The sequence below is a fragment of the Pezoporus occidentalis genome, unplaced genomic scaffold (genome assembly GCF_034315485.1).
Source record: "Pezoporus occidentalis ecotype Australia unplaced genomic scaffold, CSIRO_AGI_Poc_V1 ctg77, whole genome shotgun sequence".
Classification (NCBI taxonomy): Eukaryota; Metazoa; Chordata; class Aves; order Psittaciformes; family Psittacidae; genus Pezoporus; species Pezoporus occidentalis.
Genome location: NW_026916126.1, coordinates 904,814 through 921,977, shown reverse-complemented (window position 1 = coordinate 921,977; position 17,164 = coordinate 904,814). Strand labels below are relative to the sequence as shown.

General features: G+C 43.1%; 2 protein-coding genes across 2 annotated transcripts in view; both read left to right on the top strand.

The window, feature by feature from the left end:
• Nucleotides 1-22: 22 nt before the first annotated feature.
• On the top strand, nucleotides 23-7,466 carry HMGN1 (high mobility group nucleosome binding domain 1). The gene is made up of 6 exons (XM_062602468.1): nucleotides 23-270; nucleotides 678-710; nucleotides 809-838; nucleotides 940-990; nucleotides 3,856-3,987; nucleotides 6,581-7,466. Exons 1-6 carry the CDS (start codon nucleotides 256-258, stop codon nucleotides 6,626-6,628), a joined length of 309 nt encoding a protein of 102 aa, XP_062458452.1. The 5' UTR covers nucleotides 23-255; the 3' UTR covers nucleotides 6,629-7,466.
• A 4,595-nt stretch (nucleotides 7,467-12,061) lies between these two features.
• The window catches only part of BRWD1 (bromodomain and WD repeat domain containing 1), a 57,100-nt gene continuing 51,997 nt past the window's right edge, over nucleotides 12,062-17,164 (top strand). The window contains exons 1-5 of the mRNA XM_062602554.1: nucleotides 12,062-12,291; nucleotides 12,482-12,540; nucleotides 12,737-12,766; nucleotides 12,960-13,019; nucleotides 16,121-16,271. Of these exons, the coding sequence (XP_062458538.1) occupies nucleotides 12,225-12,291; nucleotides 12,482-12,540; nucleotides 12,737-12,766; nucleotides 12,960-13,019; nucleotides 16,121-16,271 (367 nt within the window). The 5' untranslated portion in view covers nucleotides 12,062-12,224. The remainder of the gene's footprint in view (nucleotides 12,292-12,481; nucleotides 12,541-12,736; nucleotides 12,767-12,959; nucleotides 13,020-16,120; nucleotides 16,272-17,164) is intronic.

Below are 17,164 nucleotides of genomic sequence, written 5' to 3'. Positions count from 1 at the left end.
CGCTAGGTGAGAGCCGGGGAGGGGGCGTGGCCCCCCCGCCCAATCCGGCTGGATCCTGTTGCGGTGCCGCTGGCGCTGCTGGGATGGATGGGGGGTGGGGGGGCGGTTTCCCTGCGCAGCGAGCCTGTCTCGCAGGCAGCCGCTCCGCCGTGAGGCACCTCGCGCGCGCAGCAGCCGGGCGGGAGCAGCAGCAGCAGCCGCCGCCGCAGCTCCGGGGGTCGCGGCCGGGAGCCGCTGCCGCGCAGCCTCGCCGCCATGCCGAAGAGAAAGGTGAAGCGAGCGGAACCGACGACGGGGAAAAGCGCTGCCCAAGGCGGCGCCGCGCCACAGGGGCCGGGCTGGTGCGGGGTGTATGTGTGTGAGGGGGTAGGAGGAAGGAGGTCTGGCACCGCGGGGACGGGGCCCGGAGAGAAACGGGCGCTCCGCGGTCACAGGCGCGGCGGCCACCAGCGCTCGCTGTTTGTGGCCGTCGCCTTCCCTTTGCCACCCTGCTGGGGGAGCCCCGCTGGGCATGGCGGCGGTGGTGTGTAGAAGGTTCGGCGGGGTCTTTGCCGGCCGCCTCACCGCTCAGGGACTCGAACTCTGAAAGCGGCGGGAAGGGGCGGGCGAGCGGCGGCGTCACGCGCCGGGCCGCCCTCCCTCCTGCCCCGCCTTACTCGCGGTGTTTGTGTTGGCAGGTGGCGGCGGCGGACGGGGACGCCCCCGAGGAGGTAGGTGCAGCGGTGTTGGCGGGCCGGAGCAGGCCCGGGACGCTGTCGCTCAGCATCCTGCTTACGGTGTTTCTCTTCTCTCTTTTCCCGGTTCATAGCCGAAGAGGCGATCGGCGCGGCTGTCCGCTGTGAGTACGGGAGCGGGGTGTGTGGGGTGTGTGCGCCTTCCTGTACCGAAAAGGGGATTACTGAGAGGTGAATCTCGACCTTACCTGTGCTTTCTTCGCAGAAACCTGCTCCTGCCAAAGCAGAGCCGAAACCAAAAAAGCCGGCGGCAAAGGTGAGAGTGGCAGGGAAGAGGAGAGGGAGAGGAGGTGGTTGAGTGCTTGTGCAAGTGCCCAGTGGTATCCCATTTCGTGCTGGCGCTGCACGGTGTCCCAGAGTTTCTTCGCATGTTACTTGTGTGAACACTCACTTCTCTGAAACATAGTTTTTCAGGTCCTTCTGCCAGTATCCACTGGTACCTTTAGCCGCTGTTCAAGTAGATCTTGCTAAGCACTCACGGTATTGCATAGAAATATGGACACCAGTTCCTGGGTGGTAATTTGGTACTGAGCAGAACTACTGGAGCGTCAAAGCAACTGTACATAGGATTGTGTTTCATTACTGTAACAAAAGGGGTTAAAATAAGCTTAAGATTTAAGGCGGTGTGCTAGAAAAAAATACTTGAATTACTTAGGTAGCTACTGAAAAAGATCTGAGTTTTACTCATGTAGTCTAGTTTACAGGTATTGTGTGCATAAACAAGGGTGGGTTAGCATGATCTTTTGGTTTTCCAATATAGCTTTCACACTGCCAATAACAGGCGCAAAGTACTTTGTTTTGTGGGAGAAATAAAAGAGGCTGTGTGTGTGTTGGCTTGTTGGTATATGTGGTTTGAAGTGTTCCTTTGCGATTACAAGTTTTCTTCTTAATGTATAGATTAAAATAATTTCAAATATGCCAACATTGGTTTGTAGGGCTTTTGATGTTCTCATTAATCCTACTGAACAGTTACTTCTCAGTAATGCACCTTCATTCCAATGGTTTGAATATCATTGCATTCTTATTCTCAAAGTTGTAAGCCTAAAGAATTTGGGGAAGTTTTCCAATTTTACTTCAGTTCTGATTCTCTTTTTTTTCAGTGTCTTTTGTGTGGTGCGTCTAATTCTTAATGCTGCTGGTCGGTGCTGACTGATATGCATGGTATGGCTTCCTGCTTGTAACTATTTGTAGAAAGAAGTATTTCTACAGTTCATAGCTGGGAGCATACTCATGCAAACCAAGTACATCACAAACAGTTGTCATCTTAGAATATCAAGTAGAACACGTTGCATGATGCCCCCTTGGAATGCTACTGTAATGTGAATATGTCAACAATCTTTTTCTTTTTTTTTTAACTGCTGTTGCCATTGGCAATTCAAATAGATGTGTAACTTGTTTTACATGTGATCCCCTGTTCTAGAACTTGTGCTGTCACTTAACTCTTGCTGTTTGAAAACTTTCTTTTTGTTAATGTAAAAATCTTTGTACTTTTTAATCTCTTTGTAGTTTGCTTCTCCAGCTTCAGTACTATTTTATTTTAGCTGTCTCTGGACTTTTCTTTAAATGATTGCAGAAATATTTCACTTACCAGTGAAATGATAGATTTTTAAGTTTTAAATTGTTTTTTTCTGTATTTGATCCATAAAAAGATGTTTCTTTGCATCAACTTTGTAACTTCTAAAAACTTCCCTGACAGTATTTTTCGGGTTGAAGAAGTTTGCTCATTACGGAGTTACTTGGTGAGTTTCTAAAAAATAAATAGCAATGGAGAAAAATATATTTTGACAATCAAACTACAGAAGTCTTCATGTTATGAAACTGTCTGTTACCTGAATTTGTAATACTGAGCTTAGCCTTTAACTTTTTTAGTATTTTCTTTTTTCCATTAGCATGTTACAACTGTGTTCACTGTGCTCTTTGATTTCAGAAACTATCCTATTCCTAAAAATAGGAGGAAAGTATTTCTAAAATTTTGTGGACATTGACAATTCAGTTACCTGAATAAGATGCTTCAGCATTGACTGTTCTTACTTTGCCATCTCTTGTATATGTAATGTAACTTACTGCATGTTTGTATCCAGTGGTGTAAAAAAACTTAGAACTTTTGCTCAGTAGTTGCAATTCGTTGGCAAAACTGTATTTTTATGAAGACAGAATTTTACATGAGCATTCATGTACAATTGGAAGTGTATTCAGATAACTATTAGAAAGTTGCATGTGTGAAGCAAGAAAGTTGTATGGGTCTTGTAGGGAAGAATGCTTGAAGATAGGACAGAATGCTTCTGACCAAATAGTTCCTAATAGTAGTCTGAGATACCTGTCTACATGACTTAAAATATGCAAAAATAAGAACATTATTTCTTGGGAGTGGATTTTAGGTCAGAGGCAACAAATTAGGACATAATTTGGAGAAAATACTTGTGAAATGCACACAATATTTTTAATGGGATCAGACACATTTTAAGTGTAGTGGTCTTCTGCGTAGAGGTTATGTTCTCTTGCCACTTACTCACATAGTACCTTCCAGAAAAAGTGTTACAGTTTGTAATTTCTTGAAAAATTTTGCTGTAGAGAATGTCTGGGATGATGTATTATGTATTTATATGAAAGTAGCTCTTGAATAAATACTTTTTATATACTCATTTAACAACAGTCATGTGGGTACAGAGGATGCGACTGAAATAGTGACAAAGGAGCACTGGAAATGATACTTGTAGGCGATGCATTAGTTTAGGTTAGGTTATGGAAATTGCCCTGTTGATATTAGAGGGAAAAAAGTGTTTGAAGTGCTTTGTATTTACAGAGCAGAAGGACCACATTGTTATTTTTTATGTGCCACAAGGCTAAATCATATATTACAAATCTGTCTAGCTGCTAGAATCTAATAATCTTCTCATCCCAGTTTGATTCTCTAATTTTACTGTCTGGAACTGTGATTGTTGGTCTATATGTAGTTTGACAAACTTTTTTGACAGTTGAACTATATATTCACTCATTGGTTGTTGGTAGTTGCTCCCTCTGCTTAGCAAGTCTATCTTGGTTTTGTGTGGGTTTTAATTATTTCCAAACTTTGCCTAGTAGGTCATAGGAATTTAGGTACTGGAAATTTATTTCATTGCAGGATAAATCTGAGGACAAGAAGGTTCAAACAAAGGGGAAAAAGGGGCCTAAAGGAAAACAGACAGAAGAGACAAACCAAGAACAGACGAAGGACAACTTGCCTGCAGAAAATGGAGAAGCTAAAACTGAGGAGGTAAAGTTGTCTGTATTCTTTGCTGCAAAGCAGTTGGATAACTTTCTGTACTGGTTTATCCAAATATCTATCAGAAACATACACAGTTCTCAGAATCTATTTCTGAAAAAACAAACAAACAAAAAAAACAACCCCCCCAAAAAACAACAAAAAACCCTACCAAAAAGCACCAAAAAAGAAAGTAGGCTATTGAAATGTTAGTAGATGCACCTGGAAAATTCCATTTTCTCCCAAAAATGTTGCTGTAATGTGGTAACAGTCCCTGAAATTGAGAAAAAAGGTGAGAATTTTACCACGGGATAATGTCCTTCAGAGAGGGACTGGTTTCCCTGCAGGAAAGTATTGCCAAAATAATACATACAGGATGTACAGAGGGTATACTGCTCTGTTCATGTGTGTTGTCTGTCTTCACAGGGTTTGGTTTGGGTTGTAGTCTGCCTTTGTGGTTACAGGATAACAGGTTCCTTCTTGATAAAAAAGTTTTTTTGACAAATGCAATATTCATTTTCTTGGCGCTGGAAGGATTTTTCATTGAAAACCCGAAGTTTAAATTATTTAATCAAAGTTGAAGTAACATTTATAGGAGTCCTAGATAGAGACACTGCTGGTAGAAGGGACAGGTTCGTGCAGGGGTGGAAAAGTGCAAGAACCAGTAATAGTTGTCACTGAAGAAATGAACATGCTAAATCAGTCTTGGCTGTAATACTGTGCTAAAATGGCTGTGTTGCTGAAGTTTTTTGAGTTACTGATCAAGTAACTTAAAGCATCCTCCACACTGTATTCTTTCCCTGGAATGTGGACATTTAATTTAGTTTTAAATGTAGGACAAGATCTGTAGGGAGAAGCAGTGCCTCCTACTAGGACAGCTGTTAACAGCTGGATGAAACACAAGTTTTCATGTGGCAGTAAGCCTAGAATAAGTCTCATGTTTCTGCAGTACTGAATGCCTCACTCATTTTAATGAGTTCAGTGGAGTTGCTGGTCAGATAGAGGAGTTGGGGTTTTGTTGGGTTTTTTGTTGTTTTGTTTTTTTTTTTTTAAATGTAAAGATGTGATTCATGCTTCCTGTCTGTTTGTTGCACTGGGAAGTAATTTTTAAGGTAGAAAAATGTCTATCTGAATTCTGTCTTACCAGTGCACAGATCAGTCTTCAAGTAGAGGAAAAGAGTATTTGCTTTTTAGGTAGGTGATGTGGTTTGGTGGATGGGGAAGGTACAGGATGGTACTTGAGCATACAAGACACTTACTTTGAGGTAACAGTTTTTCATTTGCAAGCTTCCAGTGTGATCTTTGTGAAAAAGTTGTGCTGTAGGTATGAATTCTGTAGTCGGCTTGCCCTTCTGCACAGCTCTGGCTCTGTATTACTATCATGTAATTTGGTCTTACAATTTGTGCATGCAGTGTTCCAGCAATACCAGTGACTGTTATATTTGGCAGTATTTCTCAGCTGGGGTCTGTTTAGTACACTAGTGCAGAGATGATGTAAATTTGCAAGGAGTGGATGATGGCTTCTGGAGCACATCTTCCTGCTGGTCTCATGTTGGTCATGCCAGCCAAAATTGCAGGTTTAATAGAATATCGAAGTCTATAAGAGGCAGAAGTGTAGCCTGTCCTGTTGGACATTACTGTTTTCAGTTGAGACAAAGGTGTCAGAGATGCCATTGTTGATGCGCTTGGGCTGGTGAAAGGCCCGTGAGGACTTCTGGTGACATTCACTGAGAGCTAGCCCTGCAAATGGAAATGGCTTCTGTACTTCATCCTTCAGAAGCTTCCCCCAGGTGGCAGTAAAGGCTGAGCGGGTGTTGGGGTTCCTGTTTGGGTGCTACAGTGGTTTATTCTGCTGGTGGTGCTGCAAAGCTTTGCAATAATTAAATATAATTTTTATGTTAATAGATATGTCACATTTTCTTAATCTACATTGCAAATGCAAGGAGTTTTCTGATGTAAATGGAGTTTGCAGTTTCAGTCAGTTAAGATGGTATAAACTTGTTCTGAAGCTGAGATATACACCATATAGAATTTCAAAAATAGTATAGCTCTGCTGCTACCATTCTGGTTCACTGAATGTATTTCTACAAAATTACATTTAACCATATACTATATATTAATATATATAATTAATATATAATTAATATAATATATATTAATATATTTATACTGTGTTTCTGAGTCTCACTAAGTTACTGCAAAACTCTGAGAAGACGTTAACAGTGCTGCACTGAATAAATGAATGAAGTGTACCTGTCTTTCCTAAACACTCTATGCAGGAATTTTAGCTTGGTAGGTTAAAAAGCCCCCTCTTCCTGTCATAAAGGCAGTAATGTTTTTTTTTTCTTTCAAAAAATTTAAAAGTCCTTTGCAGTGTGTATTAAGTAGTAACAGTAGCAACATTCTGAAATTCAGTGTGATGTATCTGAGGAGATAGAAGCCTTTTTAAGACAGTTTGTTTTCAGTCAGTCATTATCCAAGAGAATAAGCAGATTGTCACAGCATGTGGTCTGTAGAACCAAGTCATGGTTGTTATGCCTGTCAGGTTAGCGAACCTGTGCATTAAAAATACTACAAGTGTTCTGTTTCTTTGTCTTCTTTTCAGTCCCCAGCATCTGACGCAGCAGCAGAGAAAGAAGCAAAGGCTGAGTAACATCTGGTGCCAGGTCTTTAATTGGTGGTCCTTATACCTTTCTTCTTGTACAATTCAGAGGAATATTTTTATCAACTATTTTGTAAATGCAAGTTTTTTAGTAGTTCTAGAAAACATGTTTTTAAAAAGGAGAGAATCCCAACTCAATCCATTTTTTTACATATTTAGATAAGTGTAAATGCTTTTTTTAAGTGGTAAAATCATGTACTGGTTGTCTGTTTTCTATGAAACCAGAAATAAATGGGATGTTACATTAAGGAGAGGGCTTTGAAGCCTCAATAGACTGAGAGGGACAGTTTTTCTATCCTATTAAATGAAGCATAACATGGATCAGACTTTGGAATTCATAACGGTATGTTGAGAATGTCTTAGCATTTTAGTTACTTATCTTTATCTATGGTTGTACCATCAGTAGAATTGCTTATCTAATGAAACTGCTCCCTAAGTGTTGGATTTCTCGCTGAGTGATGTATATCTGTGACAAAGTTATTTTTGGTAGTTGCAGCTTTATTTTTTCCAACAACTTTGTAGCTATGATGAGAAAGATTGGAAACTCTTATTGTATCTTTAAATACTAAGTGAAAGTTGCTGCTTGGCAGACATAACATGTTAGTCAGTATTCCAGATACTGTAACTTCATATCCAGTTTTAAAGAACATCTTGTCTACAAAGATAAATTGAGGAATATGTGAAGTAGTCCTTGGGTTAAAAAAATCCCCAACAAACAGAATTACAGTTTCTAGATTTAAAAAACTATGTGAATAAAAACAATTGTGAAACTGTTCAGTGTGTCTGTGATCACCAAACAAAAGCCAAATAAATCTTGATTATGAAATGATGTTTCTGTAGCTCTTGCATTGACTATGACAACTCCAAGTGGTGTAGTTTTTGATTTTTAACTGTGTTCTTAACTGTTATTAAAAATGTACTTTCAAGAGGCAGGAGGTAATGCAGGGAAGGAGTAGCAAGTAGGAAACAGTAGTTGCAGGCATAATGGGGAGTTCTGCTTTGAAATCCTACTGCTGCTTCTGTTACATAAAAAATACAAAAATTAGAACACAACAGCTGTTACCTGCTATGTAAGGCCACAGGCTGGCAAAGCATTGCTTCAAATGTAACTAATTTATGTAATAACAAAACTGGCCTGATTCTTCCTTGCTGTATTTGAAAAAATTGTATCAATTTTGTTGATGATGTAAGAGCTTTTCATCAGAAGGGGGCATAGGACAAAGGGAAATGGGTTCACACTAAACTAGGGGGAGTTCAGGTTAGATATGAGGAAGAAGTTCTTTACTGTGAGGGTGATGAGGCACTGGAACAGGTTGACCAAAGTGGAAAATGCTCCACCACTGGCAAGGCTGGTTGGTTGGTTGGCAAGGTTGGTTCAAGGCCAGGTTGGACAGAGCCTTGGGTGACATGGTCTAGTTATGGCAAGGGGGTTGGAACTTAGATGATCTTTAGCTCCTTTCTAACCCAAGCCATTCTGTGATTCTATAGGATTAAGTATACATTACTTAAAAACTCAAATCTAGTACAGTGTTACTTCAGTTCCTCCATGGAGTGCAGGGCTGTTTTTTTATGGGTTGGGTTTTGTTTGTTTGTTTGTTTTTGGGGGGGGGGTGGTGTTGTTTTGTTTTTGTTTGTTTTGTTGGGGGGGGGGGGTTGTTGGTGGTTTTTGTTATTGTTTTTTTTTTTATTTTTCCCAGTACTGTTATTTTGCTGAGTTGCAGCAGGTAGTAGCATGTTTTTCTCTTACCAGTTTATTTAATGTCAGTCAGACAGCTGCCAGCCTTATCTTGGGAGGAGTCAAGATCAAAAAGTAACTGTTTCTTTTTTTTCCCCTTGACTGAGAACTTGTTTATGCTCTTAAGCAACACCTGCAAGCACAGTTGTTTGCTTCCTTTCCATTTTTTGTGCCATTTTTCAAATTCTCATACAGTTCTAAAAAACACCGTAGTTTTACCTCTTATTTTCTTAAACCATGCTTAAATTCAAGAAGGCATTTTATCCTTTCTACCTTTGAATGTTTAAGCAATGTTCAACTTTTCTTTAGCAGTGGACCCCAGTACACTCCTGGTCCATATCCAGCACAGCTGTGTTTCTAGCAGAGTGCACCTGGGTTTGGCAGTGGCTTTGAGTTCTTGGATATTCAAAAAACTTTATGGCACTTTTTCTAATCCCCTGCCCTTCCCCCCAACCCCTCCAGTTATCTTATTTGTTGGTTTAATTTAGTAGTAGCATAACATAGCTACATGACATTCTTTACTTTCTGTTTTAGCAAGTGAAAAACCCCAGTTAAATGACTGATAAACTTGCAGGTAAATACCCTGAAATAACCTCTTACTTCATTTTACCATGTGCCCGATTCTCATGTTTTGAGTCTGATGTCGAGATCCTGTTGACTTTAAACATCTCTCAGACATGTGTGATCCACTGTCTTTTTTATCTTTGTATCTGCGTATCGTAACTGCTTCCTATTTTTTTTGTCCTTTTGGGGACAAAAAGTTATTTTTCCTTTATTATAGAAGTGAAAGGGCTTAGCAAGGGTAAATCAGTGACACTTGCTCTCTCAGGACAGAGGCATTTTCATGCTGGAAGAAGGGCAGAACAGACATAGTTCCAGCAGGAGCACGGGAGTTGTTATAGGCAGCACAACCCACTTGATGGGGTCAAGAATGAAACAAGCTTTCCCAGTTGCATAAAGCATGCCTAGTAAATATGTGGGTGAATCAGCTATGAATTTTAATTGATTTCGCAGTAAACAGATACTGTAGCTTGAAAGGCCAGCATGTAACCATAAAAACCCCACCAGTTTGGCTACTGGGAAAATGAGGAATTGTATACATCAGCACGAGGTGTCCATTCTGCTTGTGGAGAATTGGAGTGGAAGACAGTAATTTCCACAGGCATGCTCTAAAAAAGGCATTATTTCCTGAATGATGCCAGATACATTTGCTCTGAGCAACTGTCCTGGTTTCAGCTGCAACAGTTATTTTTTCTCCTTCCTAGTAGCTGGTGCAGCACTGTGTTTTGGCTTTAGTCGGAACAATGCTGATAACACAGCAATGTTTTAGTTGTTGCTAAGTAGCACTTATCCAGATCAAGGACTTTGCAGCTTCTCATGCTCTGCCAGTGAGGAGGGGCACAGGAAGCTGGGAGGGGCAGAGACAGGACACCTGACCCAGAGTAGCCAAAGAGGTATTCCATACTGCAGCATGTCACGGCCAGTACATAAACTGGGAAGAATTACCCAGAAAGGATGGATCGTTGATACAATCAGGTTGAGTATTGGTCAGTTGGTGGCGAGCAATTGTGTTGTGCATCGCTTATGTTTTCTGAGCTTTCATTTCTTCACGTTTCCCATTATTATTGGTATTCTTTCTATTATCGCTATATTTTACTTTATTTTAGTTATTGGCTTGTTCTTGTCTCAACCTGTGGGGTCTACATTCTTTCAGTTCTCCCCATCTTGCCTGGAGGAGGAGGGGAGTGAGCAAATGGATGTGTGGTTCCGAGTTACCAGGTGGGTCTAAACCACATCACCAACTAAAGGACAAAGTGGCAGCTAATGCAGATTTACATACAGCACTGTGGAATACATACGTAACGGAGAACCTCCACTTCTAAATACAATGTGAAGAGAACAAAATATGTTTCCTTAAAGTTCCTGGATGGTATTTGCACACTGTTATTAGTAGTTCTGGTTCAGTGTGCCATGTTATATGTGGTTACACTGCACCACTCTGGAATTTGTTTTGGAGAGTCAACTAGATCGCAGCTCCTTAAAACACAAACACAGCCAGGATGCTGAAGTGCATCCAAGTTTAGCTGATGAACACGCATTTGTCTGGCAGTGAGATCTACAGGAACACAGGCAGTCTTTAAGAATGATGTGTCTGAAGCTTGCAACAGTACTGGAAGCAGAAAACTGTGGATCTCGTTTAAAGAAAGGTTTTTAAAGGACAGAATGCTGTTTTTTTTTTTTGTGGGCTTTTTGTTTGTACCTGACCTGTGCACTAACCCATCAGGAAGCAGGGCAGGACTCTGCCCTCTGGAATGCCTCTGGGACAACTGCCCACTGCTGGGCCTGCTCCTCAGGTGCACAAAAGCTCTTTGTCAGAAGCTGAAAGCACATCGAAGGTTGAGAGATTAATAAAATACACACCTGTTTCTACAATGATCCATTAAAATACTTCAAGGGTTCCAAAGATGCGTACCAAGCCACCACAGGTGGGGAATGGGGAAAACAAAGGAAGGGCTTGGATGTAAAATGCAAGAGCACAGCTAGTGCTACATTTACATTAGAATTCATGCTGGGCAGATGTGAGAAGCAACTGTAAGTGAAAACCCTATAAATAGGCTCCCAAAGCCAGAGTGAGGTGGAGGCGCTGCTGGCACCGATTTGCAGATGTGGGGCTGGGGAGGGGCATTGGGGCAAAGCTACTGGTTTCGGAAAGGCGACGGCAGGGACACGATCCCTTCTCCGGGAGGCACTGAAGTGAGGTTTAGGGGAGCCGCGGTGCTCCCGAGCATCGCACCCACGGAACTTCACTGACACAGGCATGTGAAGTCAGGAGATCCGCCTCAAGGAGCAGACAGGAGCCGAAACACAACAGATGCCGTGTAAAAGCATTTGGCGATGCGGTGGTTGCAAACGCGCTTGTACTGCCCGCTGCCCGAGTCGAGAGGCTCGCGCCGCTGTGCCCAGCTCTCTTGCCGACCCGGGGCACGCGCAGGAATGAGCACGGTAACGGGCTTTCAGGAGGAGATCTAGGCCCCGAAAAGGGCCGCAGCCTATCTCTGCCGGTACCGACACGGCCGGTCCCTGTCGTAACCGGCAGCAGCAGCAGCAGCGGCGGGGCTCACGCCGCCTTGCCACGGTGCCGCACGCTCCCAGCCCTCGACCGCAACCCAACCGCCGCTCCGCGCGCACCCTGAAGCACCCAGGGCCGCCTCCCCCTACCTCAGAGCGGCACCGCCCCCAGCGCGCTCCGTCACCAGCCGCCTTCCTCGCGCAATCCTTCCGCGCCCGCGCCTCCCGTTCCCTCACGGAGCAGCTTCTCCTTTCCTCCCTCCTCCTCTCTCCCCGCCGCTCTTCCCCGCACGTGTTCCGCGGACACACGCGCGCCGCCCCCGTCCAGCCGCGTGCCGCTCCCCGCGCTCCCGGGACAGGGACTACTTTTTCTCCCTCCCCTCCTTGCGCTCCCGCCCTCCCCCGGGCGTGCCCGGCGCCAGGTGTCGCGGCGGCGGCGGTGCCGTGGCTGGTTGCGCGGCGGTGATGGCGGCGGCGCAGAGGCTGTACTAAGAAGGGGGGCGGGGAGGGGAGAGCAGCCGGAGCGCGAGCGCGACGTCCGGCGGGGGAGGCTCGCTCCCGCGCGCGGAGCGGAGGGGAGGGGAGAGAGCACAGAGGGGGAGGGGGGGGAGTGGGGGGGCGGTTGGCGGTGGGGGAGGGGCGGCGCTGACAGGGCTATGCCGAGCCGGGCCCTACCCGCGCCAGGCGCTGACTGAGTCCTAAACCCTGCCCGGGCAGCAACGGCCGCCGCCAGGAGCGACTGTACAGAGCAAGCGTGCGGCAGCCGCCGGGGCCGGAGCCGCCATGGCCGAGCCCCCGGCCTCTTCTAACTCGGGCGGCGGCGGCGTGTCCCTGCCGCTCATTGAATCAGGTAAAACCGGCGGGGCGCGAGCGGCCGCGGGCCAGGGTGAGAGCTACTGCCGGTGTCGCCGCTCCCTGCCGCCATCTTCCTGACCGTGATTATGAATTACAGTCACCCCGGGGGCTCCCCCCCTCTCCCCCCCTCTTCCCCCCCCCTTCAGCGCCGGCCTCACCCCCGTCTCTCCCCGTGTCTTTTGCAGAGCTCTATTTCCTCATAGCTCGTTTCCTGACTACCGGGCCCTGCAGGAGGGCGCTGAAGGTGAGTACAGGGGTGCCGCACACTCACCAGGGCTCACGGGCTCGGACCCCTCGGCCGCTCGCTGCCGCAGGGAGCATGAAAGGGGAGCTGTGAACAGACCCTCCCCCCCCCCCCCCCCCCCGCTCCCCCTCAGTTCTTGAGAAGCCGGAGGCTTGCTTGTCCCTTAATCAGTGTTTTTTTTCCCCTTTTTCTGTAGGTGCTGGTGCAGGAACTGGAGCAGCACCAGGTCTGTGTGGGCTCTGATGAAATAATCTCTCTCGCTGTAGTCAAAAGTTTCCCTTACTTTACGAGTCATTCAAGTTTCTTCCACTCTACTGTCTCAACTTTTCCGCCTCAACGCGCATTGTGTTGGATATCTCCCTTCTTCCCTTTTAACCACTCACTTTTTTTTTTCTTTTTTTCCCCCCTCCTCCATTTAGTTGCTTCCTAAAAGGTTGGATTGGCAAGGAAATGAGCATTATAGAAGTTATGAAGAATTGGTGAGTTGTTTTTTTTTCTGTTAAAACTTTTAATTAGGATGATAACGTTTTGCTTTAAAAGTAGGCAGAAAACTTTACGTTCCAGTTTCATTCAGGCTCTGCTAAGACAGTATACATTTTTTTTAAAAGGGCCTTTAATATCTTTACATTAGACTAACAAAAACACAAGTGGTGATTTAAATTGGGGATATTGTTTACATAGCAGAGGTGGAGCTTGGCGTTGTGCTTTGGTACATGCCACTGCCTACATACAGGGAAGAACCAATCTGAAGCAAGGTTTCATTTCAGAGCTTCACCAGTGAATTTGTTAAGTGCGTTTTGATTTGACGGTATTTATTTTCTGTTTGGCTTCAGCAGTCCCCTTCAACAGATTAGGAAACGAAATCGCTGTTCAGCAATCAAGGGTTGGCAGCTCTGGTGCCTATGAGTATGCTCTTTATCTCTGCCTACTCACTGGTCATAGCTTTGTGAATACTAGGAAGATATGAGTGATCTCTCAACAGCATGTACTTTTTGCCTTCTATGGCTGATGTTTGTTTCAGGTGTTTTAACTTATATCTGTTTCAGAATGGAAAGCTTTCTCTTGGTGTTCTGTTGTACTGGTTCTTAAGTGGCAGAGTATATTTGATAGTTGAATCTTGCAAAGTGATGGCCTGATGATGCCTGCCCAGTGTAGCTTTATCCTGCTTTATTGGAGTTGATCTTGTTTCCTTTAAACAGATGCTTATTCTCGCCTTTTTCCCCTTAAGATTTAGGCATTCCAGGTTGATTGACTGACTTCCCCCTTACCATCAGCTTGTGTAATGTTATAGGTAAATCCCCTTGTTCCTCTTGTGTATCTCTTGAACGTCTCAGAATCATGTTTGCATAGGGAAGAAGATTTTGCTTAAAGCATTCAACTATTTAAATGCTGCTTAAAATGATAAACTGGGTTCTGCTTTTTCTACTTGTCAGTGTGGTCAGTTGAGCAAATGAGGTTTTAGATTAATGCTTTAAATCACTGAAAAGCCTAGTCTTGCTAAACAGGAATACTTTCAAGCTCTGACTTGAATTTAGCAAACATTGAACCTACTATTAAGTTTAAAAAGGATTTTTTTGATGGCTTTATGTTTGTTGGTTGTATTTCTTTTGGAAAAAAAAAAAGTAGTGGTTTTGGGAGATGCTGTGGATTCTTCTGACTTCACTACAGATTTTTTTAACTGTGTTTATTATGCATATACAGTTGTCACATTAAGTCTTTAATATATTAAAGATACTAATGCTTCTTCTACCTTTTTTCCCTACAGAATTTAAAACAAATCTCTACACAGGATAATAGTATTTCACAATATCAAATTGATCTTGTGAAGGTTTTAGTTTCTGCTTTTGAGGGTCTTTGGGCACCGCTTGTTGCCTCATTGGTCTCGCTCTGAATTTGCAGAGGCCACAGACAAACGCAATTGTATGGTGCAATTATTTATTTTCCTCTTTGTTCATGGAATTGGAGCAGGAGTTCAAAATGCCTGGTCCTTCCAAAATCTGAGGAAAGCTACGTAAAAAGGAAATGAATTGCAAGGTTTTGTATGCATGCTTCCATCAGGGATTGCTTTTGGAATATATAGTTCCTGATAATGGCGTGCAAACAAAATGGTTTATAACGCTTGGCATAAAGTATGCTGAGCTTTCTGTCCTGAAGGTTGTGGCTGGTACTGCTCTGTACCAATTCAAGAGGCAAAAATTATAAATGTATGATGAAAAAGTGCATTTTGTAATCTTTTGGACTACCAAATGTATTTCTCATGATCAACCAAATATCTGCTGAGCTGTATGGTAATGTTAACTATTTTACTGATATTGCCACCTCCCCACTCCCCCAGCAATACATCCAATACCCCCTGAGATTTTATACCTTACTTGGGTTTTTAATATCAAAGCAAATAATAGGTTGTGGCTTAAATTGTACTTTCTCCATACTCGGTGTGCATTTGAGAAACTTTTTGTTACATGACAGCATGTGGTATTTTTATTCCCACTGTTCTGATGACAAGGTCAGCTTTGTCAGGATTTCCCTCATCCAAGTTCTGTTGTTAGGCTAAGGGAATAGCATCATAAGCATGAGCTAGTTCTGCTTGTGTTCTGAGCTACATGGGCAAGAGGCCACATATCTGTGTTGGTGTGGCCTGCTGCATTTCTTGGATGTATTGCCTGGGAATGGTCTGGCTGCTTAAGTAGCAGTGTGGCTTCTGGGTCCAACTGGTTTTGACGTGGCAAGATCAGAGAGTGGAGTAAACATGGGGCCTGTTGTGCCTGTTGATTCAGGCCTCCCCAGTAGCATAAATTTATGATTCTGATGGTTTGGTTTACTCAAGTCTGTGTAAAAGCTACTTCGCGTATTTAACTTCTGCAGTATTGTGATTGACGTTATGGTTAGATAAGGATTATTTTTCACTGAATTCCCAGAATGTAAAGGGTGAAAAATAGTCAAAACCCACTTACATCTGTTCTTGACTGAAACATCAGAGTGTGTATGTATTTTTTCCAACTGTTAGATGTAGGTAGTATGAGTTCCTTCCTGGATATATGACTGTTTTGATCCTTTTGGCTTAAGGAAGTAGGGCAGTTTTGGGCTGTGTAGTACTGTCTCTTCAAGGAAACTGTTTTCAGAGAGATTGTACTCAAGCCTACTGGGTTGCAGTTTACTGAACAAGTACTGTGTGACTGAAGTACTAGTTGCATAAATTCTCATTCTTGATTACAACAAAATTTTCCATAATCTTGAGTTATGAGGGTTTGAATTTTTTTTTTATATTTTAATAACTGGGTGAATGGGGCAAAGACACTTATTGTGGGGTGCTGCATGAATGGGAGCCATATGTGTGAATATGGCAAGCTTTCAGTAGTAAAATACTAAAAAGCAGTAAGTGAGTTTACTGCAATTATTTTTACCATAGTTCTCCCATTCTTGGAGAGTACTGGCTGAATTTACTAGTTTAGCAGAATTGATTTTGTTTTACAAGTTTAAAAGCTTCAGTATTAGTATAATAAATATTGTTTGAGTCATCTGTTCTGGATATACCATATATATATATACATATATATATTTAAACTTTCATTTCTGCCAGGTGCTGTCCAACAAACATGTGGCTCCAGACCATTTGTTACAAATTTGCAAGCGTATTGGCCCTATATTGGATAAGGAAATACCACCCAGCATTTCTAGAGTGAATTCCTTGCTTGGTGCAGGGAGACAGTCATTGTTACGTACAGCGAAAGGTATGGTCTGTTTGTTATTTGATATGGGTATGATACATTTTCATAAGTATATGGTGAAGACTTGGAATTTTTAAAAGAGGTGAGCTTTCACCAGAATTGGCCCCCTGTTTCAGTACTGTGTTTGAACACCAAGATTTTATGCATAAACTATATATTGGCTGTTATGAAGAGATTGTTTTAAGTTGCATCACAAGAGGTATTGTTACTCTGAGTGCTGAGCCTGTGGAATATGGCTAGTTTTCAGTGTTACTGCAATAAATGAATCATCAGGACACAGGTGCTGTTTCTTTAGCTTATTCCCAGTAGTATATTGGCCCATGATGGTTCTGAATGCAGCAGCTGTTATATTCAGTTCAGTGCAAATGTGAGACAGTTGACGCCAGCTTTCTGAAAGTTTTTGTGGTTAATGCAAATAGCATCAAAATTAGTATTTGTGAATTCTCTAGATAAGGAGGAAGAAAGTCCTCACCCATAACTTAAAGGGAATGGTTGGCAGTGCATAGGCACAAATGTTGATAGAGTAGGTTTTAGCTTTAGACTTACCTCCTTGTTTCTGGGAAGTTCATGTGTTTGTCTGAAGTTCTGCTGGGTAGGTAGCTAGATGCTATGATGTGGCACTGATTTGTGGGGTACTGTTGCATTTTCAGTTAACTGTCCTAACTTCCCTAAAGGATGCACACTGAATGACAGTGACTCCTCTGTCCTGAAAATCGGGATAGAACAATTATTTCAGTGTGAGGGTGTCAAAGTAGTTGTCAGTGTGGATGTTTTTTTTAAGAATCGCAGAACTGTCAGATGGAAGGGAGCTCTTGAGTTCATCTAGTTAAATAATTTCATACTAATAAATGTTCAGTAAATACTTATGAACAGATATGTATTAAAATGTCAACAGT